The sequence below is a fragment of the Pholcus phalangioides genome, unplaced genomic scaffold (assembly GCF_987345545.1).
Source record: "Pholcus phalangioides strain wild (caught in Gottingen) unplaced genomic scaffold, Ppha-v1.0 ptg000003l_1, whole genome shotgun sequence".
Lineage (NCBI taxonomy): Eukaryota > Metazoa > Arthropoda > Arachnida > Araneae > Pholcidae > Pholcus > Pholcus phalangioides.
Genome location: NW_028301596.1, coordinates 45697756 through 45711930, shown reverse-complemented (window position 1 = coordinate 45711930; position 14175 = coordinate 45697756). Strand labels below are relative to the sequence as shown.

Sequence of the window (14175 nt, the reverse complement as noted above, 5' to 3'; positions counted from 1 at the left end):
GGCTACCCCGGTATTTCAAAATTGCTTTAGTTAAAAAGCATCAGAGTAGTGACATCATGCACCTGATCTGAGACCCCGTCCATTGAACCGAGGCGACAAGAGCAACTTCAAAGAAATGAGACAACCTTTACTATACAGGGTGTTCTGTAAGTGCTAATGTGGCCTTTATCTCATCAACTGTTGATCATAAAGGCATAGTTTCAGTTTAAAAATGCTCAAAAAGTACCCTGTACCAGTTTTGAAAGTGCAAATACAGTGTGTAAAAAAAAATAAAAATCTAAATATATATATTTTTATACTGTTCTCCTTGTCCTCTAACTTCCAATTAGAAAGTTGTTGCCCTGTTTCTCCCGAGGCCAACAAAACTCACTAAGTGCAATATTCACTGAGATATTCAGATTCAAAAATCAAAGAAAAGTTGGGAAAAGAGCGTTGTCCATTAGTATTTTCTGTTCTTTCCCAAATTTTCTCTGACTTTTGAACTCGAAAATCTCAGCAAATATCTCACTTAGAAACAACTTTTGTTGGCCTCAGGAGATACAGGAACCGTTTACAAATTTAGATTTTTTTATTTTGTTACACAGTGTATTTTCACTCCCAAAACTGGTACAGAGTAATTTTTGAACACCGTTGAGAATTTTATAAATTGGAATCATACCTGTACGCTGGATGGGTGATGACATAAAGCACTTACAGGACACCCTGGGGAGATGCTGGCATATCTGCCTCATCTTACTGCAGAAGAAATCCGTCCTTCCTAAAATATGCACCAGGACGAAAGTTCCCAGATTATCACCCCTAGGATATCTATAATGGTGTCATCTTGCGGAGGGACCCTCACATTAGTATTCTGATTCTGCGAAACTATTTTTGTGATTATTCAGACTACAGCAGTGTAATTGAATGCAACGAGAGCTGATGAAGTGGCAGTTTATCTTGTCCTCTTTCCATCGCCGAAATAAGCTGTAATTAAAGCTTCATGAGTGTAGACGCGTTCTATATTTGTTCTCATAATCATTCCAGTTGCTGTAAAAATATAAAAATGCAAGTGCATGTGTGTGTGTTTGTGAATCGAAGAAGTAACGAGCAAAATTAAACGTGCCTTTGACAAGTGCTACTTATAAAAAATACTGATTATATATTTTAGCGACGAGTAAATGTTTCGAAGCAGGTGCTTCTAAATGTGCTGAAACGATACTTTTGTTACTTCCATACTTATATTATATTGCAATGCAAGCATCATATTATACATATATAATATATATTTGTTAGTGCTTTATATTTACAATGAAAAAAATTTTTTTTTTCTCGTCAGTATTTTTTTTTTTTCGTAAATGTGAATTACGAGTGCATTTAGTTGCATTGAAAAAAAAATGTGGTTTTGCTTTTTAATTTAATGCAATTTACTCTTCTCGTGTGTATCGAGAGAATAAAAATTATTTTTTTCTTGTGAGTTTCTTATGGATATCGTTGATGAGTTTTTGATTGTTTAGATTCACATTTTTGTTGCCATTTGATAAAGTTGCGACAGGTTGAGTTTGGAATTTTCAAGAGGAACCTCCATTTAAATACTGTGTATTGGGAAAGGGGGTTTCTTGCCCTGGGATCATCTTAATGCTGTCCTGATTCCGGGGTTATCTACTCATGGCTATCTTGTCCTAGGAATCATTCACCCACTGACTCTTGCTCTGGGAATTATTTGCGATGAAACTCTTGTCCCGGTAATCATTTATCTGTGGCTTTCTTGTCATGGGTTCATTTGATCATTTTTGTTGCACCACTGTCATTTTCTGCACGAGGGCTAATTGGACTTGCAATTTATTGCTGATTCTGAACTAGCTTTTTTATACTCAACGAGAAGTTTGTGCAGTAACCCCTTGATGTGGGACTTCCTGCGGTAGCAATATTTTTCTGTGGTCATGTCGCCGTTTTGGTTGTACCCCCTGCGTCAGGAAAATTTCTGAGAAGGACGAACCTGGTATCAAACTTGTGGCACCTAAACATCCTTTTATACTTTAGGCGAGATTTCAACTGGGCTACTTATTGAACTGGAAATTGGAAATCTTATTGGACTGGGCTACTGCGCCCATATTGTCATAATGGAAATGTCCAGCGAAGGGGTTCATCTAATTGCAGCCCTCAGTTGTCATTTACCCGTAGCTTTCTTGTCCTGGGAATCTTTCATTAGCTGCAGTCTCGCCCGGGGGTGGGGGTGTCATTTACCCATGGTTCTCTTGTCTTGATCATTTACCGAGGCACTCTTGCCCTAGGAATTATTTATTAGAAGTTCTCTCACGCTGGGAATCATTTATTTGTACCCGCTTTTTTTATCCAACAGAACTTATTCCAATTTGTCGCGTTTGCGAAGCTAATTTTCATAAATTACATTGCGATTATTATGGATGCAAATACTATTTTATTTATCCATAGCTTCTTTTCCCATCTTTTTAGTTAGATTGATAGTTTTTCCCAGTACTTGCAATTTTCAGAATTTGATAAAACACATCCCTTTGAGGAAGTATTGAATATGCCTCCTCTGAGCGGCCTGAAGACACATTTCCCCCCTTTTTTTCTAGACGAAATATGGTCACATTACTGCATCATCATACTGGAATTTATGCTGCCATCATGGTTTCTCTAAAATATAAAAAATTCTATGCTGTATATTATTATAGGCTTTAACACCTCCATTTTACGGTGAAATTTCTTGGCACAATCAGAAATGAAATATGACTAATTGCTTCGCTTCAATTTTTTTTTTCCATGATATAATCACCAGTTTCATACGACAAACTGGTTTAAAAGCTATCATTTTTTCAAAATGTAACATTCAGTCTTTTGTTTTCAGGGGTAGATAAAAGCACAAGTTTTAAGTTCTAAGCCTTTCTTTTCAAATACTGTCAGTAATATGCCGATCATATTGCTAGAGAAAAATGCTGGAAATTGTGATCTCGTACAGTGAAATTCATTTACAGTTCTTGTCACCAAAATGATGTCCAAAGCAAGCAAGCTGCCAATTATTGCTAAAATAATTGGCATTCTGCACTATTCTGCACAGATAGTGCAGAATTACCGGAAATTGAGGGTCATATGGCCCACTCTAGGTTGTGGAATTTTTCCATAAAAGCTTGGAGTGATCATATTTTTTCCAAAAAATTATGACCCCATGTCTCGCCTAAATGTGCTGTTAAACGTTGAGAAATAAACCAATCAATGGCTGCAATTATTGGTATGAAAAATTGGCTCCCTTAAATATGAGCAGAAGAAATTCTGAGAAAAAAGTCGGGAGGAAATCAAGCAAAAACTGGAATTTCGGAAAAACTGGCAGACATTCAGGAAAAAAGGTGGAAGAAAGTCAACGAAAGAAATAGAGAAGGAATTGAACAAAAAAATCAGGGAAGAAATTCTGGAAAAAAAAGGACATTTATCAAAAATTGGGGAAAAAAGTAAAGATTAAGGAAAAAATTGGGGAAAGAAAAATAAGAATCAATGAAGAAATTCAAGGGGGAAAATATATATTGAAAGAATTTCTGCAAAAAAAATGTTAGAACAAAATGGGGAAAGAAATTCAGGAAAAAAAGCAGAGGAAACTGTTCAGAAAAGAAATGTGAAGGAATGAATTCAGCAAAAAGCCAAGAACAACCAGGAAAATGAACTAAAGAGAAATCGGAAGAAATTCAGAAAAGGTGAAACACAGAAAAAAGAAATTCTGTAAAAAAGACTAGACAGAAATTCCGGAAAGAAAAGATATATTCAGAAGAAAAAAAAAAGATTTTGGAAAAAAAATCAGGTAAGAAATTCAGCATAAAAAACTCAAACGATACAGAAGAAAAGCAGGAAAAAATATGTGAAGAATTTCAGGCAAGTGGTAAGATAACAGATGAGATGGCATGGGGGGGGGCGGCGGCTCAATCCTAATATGTATACATTCATCTTAACTAAACCCAGAAACTTCTCCAACTCCTAATCCCATCTCGTCTGTAATCACCACAAAATTTATTCATCACGACAGCACCCAATTGTCAGTGGAAAATATGTTGTATGTTTTTTTTTTCTTTTTTTTGACAAAAAATAAAGTATTCTAGACTCTGTCACGAAGCTGGGCTGGAAGAGATCTCAGCAACTGGATAAGTCCAGTGGCAAAGTTCTGGCGTTAATTCATTCATTGTGAAGAATTTCACAGAAAAAAAGGTAAAGAAAGAATTTTTAAAAAGACAGTGAAGAAATCTGAATAAAAAGTTGGGAAGAAATTAAAAAAAAAATAATAATAAAGACTAAAAAAACAGGGAAGTAAAAAAGCAGACAAGAAACTCAGAAAAACCGTAGGAAGAAAATTATAGAAGAGAAAAAAAAAAAAAATCAGAACATAATAAATATGGCAGAAAACAAAATCAAAGAAGGAACTAAGGGAAAAAAAAAACAGCCAAGAGAAATTCAGAAAGGAAAAAAAAAAGAAATCCGGTAAATTCTACAAAAAGTAGGAAATTCAGAAATTCTGCAAAAAGTTGGGAAAGAAATTCAAAATAAAAATTGGTAAAGAACTTTTGAAAGAAAGCAAAGAAATTAGGGGTAAGTGGGGAAACATATATATAAATTTTGTCACCAAAAAAATGAGAAGAAATAATTCAGAAAATAAATTCGGACAATGCAAGTACTACACACCCCTATCCCACCCACGAAATTTAGGTAACAAAAACAAATCAGGACGTCTTTTTCTTTGCCACGTCGTTCTCTTAAACTGCATAGTTGGTGCTGCATTTTTAATATGACACAGCGCTTTCTAAAACAGACAATACAACTACTACGAAACGTTTCCTTTACTAATAAATAGATAGGAATCACAAACTCCATTAAAAAAATAATTCAAATTTTATTGAAAATTCTCGAAGTAAATCTCCATGTAACAAATCAAGTAAACACAATATTCCCCTCCCCACGTGGGGGACGGGGCCCAGGCTAAATCTTCCAATTTTTCTTGCATTTTAAATTTATTATAGAGGGGAGCTCCTCCCAATGCATATAAATATATTATTTAAAGTGTTTGATTTATATAGATTTACGAATCGATTTTGAATATATATTTAATACAGTCTCAAAGTAAACAGTTTTATACAAGTACTTCTTCGGACAAAGACATCAGCTACCTGTTAGAATTAATCAGAACTAGAAATGGAGATTTCTGTTGCGCGGAAGGCCAGTTTGCATTTCGGCATTCCCCCCTCCCCCATAATTTTTCCTTCTAATCAGGACCGCAACTAATGGAGGGGTCACCCACCACAGATCATTACTTCGAGCAAGGAGGACCATGGTATCATCATCGAAAGCCCCATTTACATGTGCTGAAATTGCGGTAGCATTGGGAGTTCTAGCACCCGCTTGACAAATTTTTTCCTTCATAAGGCACGAAATGTCAAGCAGTCATTAGTGAAAATTCTTGAAGCAGGTTTTAAACCTGCTTTTTCTATTTCCTAGGTAAACAGGGCTTTAGAGCCGTAAGACAGTATCCTTAGAATGTTTGTAGCCATAGTACCACAATCTGTCTTCCTCATTTGCTGTATGCTCAATGGGACATAAAACAAACGTCACAGAAAGACGAAAATAGGTGACTGGTCATGCCTGATGTACTTTGAAAGAAATATCATTTGCGGGCACATCTAGATACGAGTCCATAAGCAGTGACAAAAACCCTCGTCTACAGTAGTGTCGTAACAGACTATCAACACTGTGGTCTTTAGAATTTTGTTCCCAATGCTTCATGGCTGAAATCACCATAAGATCTAGACATTATCTGCATTTTGTTACCAATTCATCTGCGGTGAGGAAAACTCTACAGAAATCTGCACACTGCGAACATATGAAGCAGAGTGCCTTTAAGAGATTTGCTTGTTGCTGTCTTGCATGCTTCCCTAGCAGCATGGATCGAAGAGACCTGTATGCAGTGATTAAAAAAAACTGGAAATGTATCAGTTGAATCATGATCTTAGCTGAGTGCAGATCACGCTGCACACATAATTTTCATTAGAGACTTCAGGAGCCCTTGAAGAGGACTTTGTGCAATGAATCTTTGCTCCAAGGGAGAAGCTTTCAACTGTATGGAAATGTGTTTTGTTGGTTGAGATGACCTGCAATTCAAACAAGACTGCCCATACTCATTAGCTAGACAAACAAGTTTTGCATTGGCTTTACATCATTTGTTCTTCATCCCAGAAAGGAATGCCAGCACTCATCAGTCTGCAACGATCGACAAAATTAATGCCCAGGAGTGAGAATCACACATATGATGCCACGGAAATCTGCAATTAAGCCATACCTCATAACTTTCTAATTCAGAGTCTTCTAAACTTACTCTCGTGGCACCCCCTTTCCCAGAGGCATATATAGGTGGGGGGGGGGGTAAATGGCCTTTAGCCCTGGGCAGCAACTTCAGAGAGGACGGCAAAACACCTCTGCCTAGCATAAAATGATATAGACTCTCTGAACTGGGGTGGGGATAGTGAACGAGGGAGGGTTTGAATGTCCACTTTCATCCTACCGCCTATGCAAATAATACAACTTTTCCACTTAATTGGGGGGTGAGGCAATCACTCCTCCTTTATTTGCCTATGCTGCCTAGAGAGCGATGTACCAGGACAGTGGGCAAACAAAACAGAGACCTGGAGGGTGTGCAAACGAAAGAACGACATAGAAAATGTGTGGCATTAAGAGAAGGGGGCCCAGTAAGAGTGATGTAGGGAGTCTGAGTGACTAAAAAGGTGGCCTAGTGAGCAAAGGACGAAAAGTGACCCAGAGGTGGCGAATTTGAAGAATCGGTGGTGAAAAAATGTAGACTGTAATGCCTAGCCCACAGGCGGCAAGATCAGTACATTTGCATCTACCTCTCCCCTACAGAAAAAAAATATTGCTGCCCTCTCTCATTGCTAAGCCACCCCCATAGGATCCTATGCTATACTTTTAGCTTCTGACGCCTTCAACCCTGTTTTGTTCCATCGCCGCCCAAGGTAGTTGATACCATTCACTTAAAAGACAACATTGTTTTAATGCAACAGTATCGGAAATTTGTCCACACCATGTCACATCAATGTGGAAGCTCCTATGAAGGCACACAGAGGCATTTACATGCTATCTCAGGTGTGTTCAAAATCCCAGGTGACTCGCCTTGTATCCGAAGAAGTACATAAGAATATAAAGAATCACTCTTATCACCAAATAATATGGGGGAAAAAAATAATCAACAAAGACATACCAAATGTTCAACATGAAAAATCACAAACATTGATCGAATATAAAATATGGTGATAAATAAGACTTCATCAATCAACAGAATACATGCAATATCAACTAACACAGTATAAACATAACTGATGTAGTTCACCCTTATTTGGTCCTAAGTAACATTTGGTTTGTCCCTTGAACAGGATCACAACCATGGAATCACCAGCAGAGTCGATAGCAAATATAAAGAGAGTGCCAGATTTTTTTTTTTACTTCCAAATATGTAATTGACAAAAAAGGATGATTGTAATTGGCAGCTGACAAAAAATGTTTTCAAAGATGGTTATCAAACTAACGACTCACTAATTCTTCCCCACTAGAGCACACAAGCTTGCTAACAAGAATATGAACGAAGCAGAAAAATGTTTCTCACAGTAAATTTTCAACAGGGACAAATATATCAAGTGAATGAGTAAATCATGTAAAATGCTCAAGAATTCAACTGCTGAGAAGTTAGTTTTGGACTAAGGAGCGGCAGTATAGCAGAATTTGCAGGCGTTTCGTACCAATCTACATAGGAGAAACTTCAATGAAGACATTGGCCATCAAAAAATGATTCAGGCTGCAGCTGTGCTGGGATTTATATGGCCGACATGTTCACGCATCAACAGGTTGTTAGTTCTATCAAGTCTTGTACAAAAGCTTGATACAAGCCTGCTGCATCGTAAAACTGCTGTCCTTGTAGATACCAGCGCAGCTGTAGCTCTGTCAGTCATCTAAGGTCAGCCAAGTATATCAAAGTGACTCTGCTCCCATGGTGACTTAAGATGTCCATCACAGATGTGGCAGATATGTCGGGAAGTTCTAAATCACGCTGGGCCACCAGCTCCTCCTCATCATAACAATGATTGAAAAAGCAATTTTTTAGGCTTCAAAGATTTTAAAAAGTGTTTTTGTTAGTAGCATTTGAAAAAGAAAATTGCCAAGACCAAACTATCAATCCCATTATTGTAACAAGGGAATGGATGCATACATTATTTCTTGCAGTGACTTTAAAATGGAAGAATGCAGACCTAAGAAGGTTTTGACAGCTGGCTGATGCAAAGTCTTGTAAGGATCTGAATCCACGTCCTCTCACTTGCCGGGTGAGTGCCCTAGACAATTAGACTACAAAGCCAACGAATCCTCTTCCCTTAGAGCTCGTGTGCGTTCTTTCTTGGATTTATTTTATCTTTGCATCAACCAGCTGCCAAAACCTTCGTAGTAATAGCGGAGAGTGGCATCATCTTCGGAAATGCAGACCTGCCAAATTTATATTAGCCTGGTAATGCCAGAATTTAGAACATTTACAGGGCTTCCGGGTCATGGATTCATATTGCCGGGTTTCAATTATTGCCATCAACATGAAAAAAAAAAGAAGCTTTGCTTGTGGTTTCTGCTTCCACTAATTCTTTTCTTAAGAAAAAATGCCCCCCCCCCCCCTCCTCCCATTGACATGAAAAAGCTCTAGCGACATCACTTGAACATTAGGTGCAGTAACCTGTATGAAGGGTGATCAAAGCCATTTAAATATATGAATGTAAGCAAGCATGGTAACCTGTTCACGATGAATGTGTTTTCATACGTGTTTGATTGTAAGACAGCTGGTGGATGATTCAGTAGATATTACTATGCTGGCTAATATGTAATAGCAAAAATTATGTAAAATCTATATTGGACGTTGCTAGTTGTGGGCGAAAATTCCTTATTTATTGCCAATGGGAGGGAAATTGAGGGCTTCTATAAATCTGTGGTTATTGGAATGATTAAGTTTAGCAACAAAAATGGCCAGTAAATGTCATTCAAGGAAGCATGAATAAAGCATTATTAAAAAATGAACATTCCTTTAGAATAGTCGAATGGCAAATGACAATGAAAAACACAGGAATGTCCCGATAAATATGGTCACTTTATGCGTTACTTCTTATGTTGATTGTTATTATGGCCCCAAATAAAAATTGGCACGCGAAGGCCCCAAAGCAGAATGTGTCGAAATCTGCAACATACTTCGCCACTGCAGAACAGTCTGAAAGAAATTTAAGAAACACAATTTTGGGTATTTTTAGCACAGAACATTTCCGCTCAGCCGAGGGCTCGTTGCAGGACAATACAAAACATTCTGGTTTGGGGTGCAAAAGTATGTTTACCAGATTTTTACCTTCTGAAGGTTGGCAGAACTGAAAAATGGTATTGATGCTAGCCAAAACTGGCCAAGGTAGTGCCAAAAAATATTCAGAAAGATAGCATAGATGCTAAATTATCGTCTCTTCAATTCAGTGCATAAGCTTTAAACAAAGCTTTTGGCTCATTGCAGTCCATTCTTACTGTAACGTACTGTATGTATTTTAGATTATAATTACAACTCAAATATAAACGACACAACATTATAACACAAAACGAATGGGAAATGTACACCCACTCAGACCATATAAGTTACCCCTGTCGCAGAGTCAGACAATGCTTCATGATTGGAAAAATAGGGGAAATCACCAATGCATGAGTAACAACAATGACGATCTTCCCATTTCACAACCAATAGCATCCAATGCCCACCTCTGCTATTACCCATAAAACCTGAGCGAGACCCAAATAGGCAATAACAAATATCAGCCAAATTTGAACTGGAATTTCACATCCATGTACACCTCCTGAGCAAAAAATTGATACGTGTAAAAACCTTCACCAGAAACACATGATCATTCATAAAAGCGAAATACACATAAAACACAAAGAAATAAATCTAAACACAATCAAGAGTCCTTCTACAGAGGTATTCAACTCAGTGGGTTATTTCAAGAAGCACTAACAATCGCCTTATCATTAACTGACCAAAACTGTCTCATTGGTGGGGGGGGGGGGGGGGTTGACACATGGTCACGGTTACCTAGCACAAGTTGGGAAACCTTGGCCATGATACTAGCATCCAAAGCTCTGATGTCAGGATGAATGCGCAAATGTTTTTTTTATACAACATTGAGAGCAAAGAGATTTCTGGTATAACAGAAGGGATGCCCCATCCTTATTTTATCTGCTTGAACTGCAAAAGAACAGTAATTTTTGATACACGGGCAAAATAGTGGGATAAATAAACCCAGCGGTGGATTAAAAACCTTGCAACCAGATGTGATGTTGGTCTCTTTACATCTGATTGGTTTATCTGACCTTACCTGGTCTTTTTGAGGTTAAAGGCCTTGCTGTGATTGCCCTAGTCCTGTTTCAACCCCCCCCCCTCAAATAACGCCAACTCGTAGGGCTATAAAAACACTGACGGAAAATGAATAAAAACAGTCAAACATTTCAATACGATTTCATCCCTTGATTTCCGCCATTGTGTACAGAAGACATTTAAAAAAAACCATATTTCACCACACCACTGTGACAAACCTCACAGTAAAGTATCAGCAAGCATAATTCTCCACAATTCTTCAATAAAAAAACGAAATAAAAATAAAAAAAAATACCCCAAACAAAACAGCTCGTATCAGGAATGGCATAGAGTAGTTATCGGATGACAGTGGCAAAAAACTGAATATATAACTGGTTTAAACTAGAACTAGTAGAAATTGATCAAAATACACAGAAAATAATCAAAATACATTGTGATATCAATGAATTAAAAGCAACTTATACAGTGAAACCTGCATGAAATGAAACGTCTGAAATATTTTTCCATTTCATAAAGTTGGACATCAAGGCACTAATCACCAGGACTATTGTTCGATTCCGATAAAGACAGTTTTTGGTCTCATAGAATGTCCTGGGTTTTCACTGTGTTTGGAACAGCATAGGACAATGACTGCATTTGTGGACTACAGAGTTGTGCTTGAGAAGAAATTCTGATTCCAAGTGTTTTGCACACATCTTCAGCAGATACAAGAGAGGGTTTGATCCAGAGAGGGCCTGACTTTGACTTAATGGGAGCCCCTGGACAAAAAAGGTATTGCCCCTCCCCAACTACGGTTGAAGAGGTTTGGTATGTGAATAAATGCAGTACACATTGTTTGTAAACACATAAAAAAATGATATGCACTATTTTGAATGAAAAATGTAATTTAAAATTCTCCATGAAATATCTTACAATAAATGTGTTTTTTCACACTTCAATCACTCACAAATCATCGATAATGTCATAAAAATCTAATCTTTGAGTTATCTCCGCTTCAATACACAATAAAGCAAAAAATATAGCAGTTTTTCTTGTAAAATATTTGAGCGAACTGATGATTTTTATCGTTTTTAATAAGAAAAACTGAGCTTCCTCTAGAACGGGTTTGATATTTGTCATTGATGGTTCAATGCTGTCTCGCCATTCGGAAATGTCTCTTCTAAACTTCTAGCGTCATTTCAAATTTGTGACATTGTGCCACCAACCTGAACTAAGGACGAAAATTGTCACAGCTCGTTTGAGAAAATGCTTGCAAGATCAGACGCATAAAGTTTTGCAATTTGCTCTTATATACAGAATCTTCATGAAGATTTCATGTCGATCAAACACGCAAACGTTCTTATTATTGTTTCATAAACCTTTTTCGGGCAAAAGATGTGAAATTGAGGAATCGAACAAAAGACTGACGCAATTGAAACATATTTTTGTAGCAGAGTTAATATTGCAATATGGGCATTATACATGCTTTGTAAAGTCTATTACTGATTGGTTCAATATTAATATTTAATAGAGTTTTCCAACAACGGGCGCTTTTGAAATAGTATGATGCGATTTAAGGAAAATTATTTGACTTTCCAAAATTTTAACAAATTTATAAAAATTTGGGGGCCCTGGGCAAATGCTCATGTTGCCCATGTGAAAATCGAGCCCTGGATAGATCGGAGCTTTTTGGCTGTCTAGAAATCTAGCCATCTGCAAACAATACAACCAAGAAAAAAAAAATTCAAATGTTCCTGTCTCAATTGAAGATATTTACCGGCGATATGGACACAATGCATGGGATTGAGAATTTCCTCCATTTAATGTTATTGGAAAGTGGTTTGTTGCCAGTTTTAACCAGTTATAACAATTAATATTCACCAGTCTCGATATAACTCGCCAGTCCCAATTTGAATACGTAAAAACTGAAGGGGAAAAAAACTGCTATCAAATGCACAACAGGCTTCATTAGCACCCTGCTATGCATGCGAAAGCTTTCGCCACATGCTCCACCCCAATCTAATTCTAATATTTCAAATAGGAAATAAAAACATCAAAAAACTTCACAAGCCTCATTTTCCATGATAGTACAACAACAGTAACACATATTATACATGTAATAACAATCTTCGGACAAACATGAACAATATGCATACCATGGAACATAGTATACACAACTATGCTTCTCTGTATTAGCGCACAGCGCTTACATCTCTGAAAATAACTCCAAAGCTACATGCATATTCATGAAATTTTGTCCCGAAAAACAGATTTAAAGGAACATGACCAAAGAAAGTCCCAAATACATGTCCTACTACGTTCAAAAAGTTACATTCTGAAACTTATATTTTTACGAGAGAATGATTACAGATAGATAATTTGAAAGAAACGAAATAAACGGTTCTACCTTGTACAATTATGCATTTTTGCCATTGATTATACAAAGATGTAAATGAAGATTCCAAGTTTTTTTCGTAACATACTCTATAGTGCCTTCATTACTACTCGCTGCACTTTTTTCGGAACCCAAGAATCATTGCCCCCCTCCCCTTGAGCAAATTCTTTATCCGAGGGGAAAAAGTCTCATGGGGATAACATCAGGTGGATAAGCTGGTTGTAGAAGTATTAATCTGACAGCAGGTGGTACCTGCATGGCCCCCACAAGGGGTGGACTGACAAGGCTCCAGCCCTGGGGCCCGGGAGGATTTTAATCATTTTTTTGTTTTTGTTTTTTTCACGCTATAAATTCATCATAAAGGGGGGCCTGTAAAAGATCCTAGCCTAGGGGCCCTGCTTCAGGATGTGGGGGCTATGGGTGCCTTGTAGCACCCACGACTTAGCCTTCTAAAGATCTGGTCGCTCGCGTCTCTCAGAGTGATGTAAGTGCTTAAGGACTCAGGGGTCCCTTCTGATGCCAGATTACCTGTCGAAACATTACATTCCAACACTTCTGCAACCAGCTTATTTCTTTGGTCTTTCTCCATGAGACTTTTTTCCCTTTTCCTCGGATAAAGAATTTGCTCAAGGGGGGTAACGATTCTCAGATTCTGAAGAGGTGCAGCGACGAAGGCAATGGAGGGTGTGATGGAAAGGAGGCTTGCAATCTGAATTTACATCTTTGTATGAACAATGGCTAAAATGCATAATTGCACAAGGTAGATAATTTGAAGGAAACATGAAATAAACAAGTTCACCTGTATCCATTCTTCTGTAATAAGAAATGAGTCTCGGAACTTTTCAAATGTAGTAGTGTATCAAACAAGGGAGAAAAAAACAATTTGAATCCATCTCATTTCTTCTGGAACACCTTATATCAGCTACGAACTGGTTTGAAGAAGGCACAAGAAATCTCCCCCCCCCCCCCTGTTCACACCGCCATTGTGTAAAATTTTAAATATTGAAAAGAACAAATAACTCACAGCCTTTTGCCAATTATATCATATAGAAAAGGGGGGCAAAAAGCAGGCGGTGCATCACAACTCACTAGAATGTTATCAGAGAAGCACATTTCGGCTGGTGGCTCACTGCTTCAGCCATGTCAAAGAAAAAACTCGAACAGTTCCAACACATATGGATGAGGCATACTCTGCAAGTGAGGATATCGCTCCCTGGAATCTTTTTCACAGGCTGGTTGCACATATGACATGGTTTTTGATCTTCTGGGAGATTTTCGTCAATTTCGACCTTGAAAATACAATGAAGAATTTCACAATGAGACCCTTTTTTTCCTACATGCGCAATATGTATCGCAAATTATTCATTAAATAACATCGGTTGAT

At 37.6% G+C, this 14175-nt stretch overlaps 1 protein-coding gene across 4 annotated transcripts in view; it reads right to left on the bottom strand.

Annotated features, from left to right (window-relative positions):
* Positions 1-2401: 2401 nt before the first annotated feature.
* The window catches only part of LOC149088685 (uncharacterized), a 51304-nt gene continuing 39530 nt past the window's right edge, over positions 2402-14175 (bottom strand). For 3 of the 4 annotated variants that reach the window (XM_089248904.1, XM_089248901.1, XM_089248911.1), the window contains exon 6: positions 4851-14080. In XM_089248904.1, the coding sequence (XP_089105030.1) occupies positions 13880-14080 (201 nt within the window). In that variant the 3' untranslated portion in view covers positions 4851-13879. Of the gene's footprint in view, positions 2638-4850; positions 14081-14175 lie in introns of those variants that run through there. The other variant, XM_089248920.1, reaches the window with a different exon arrangement.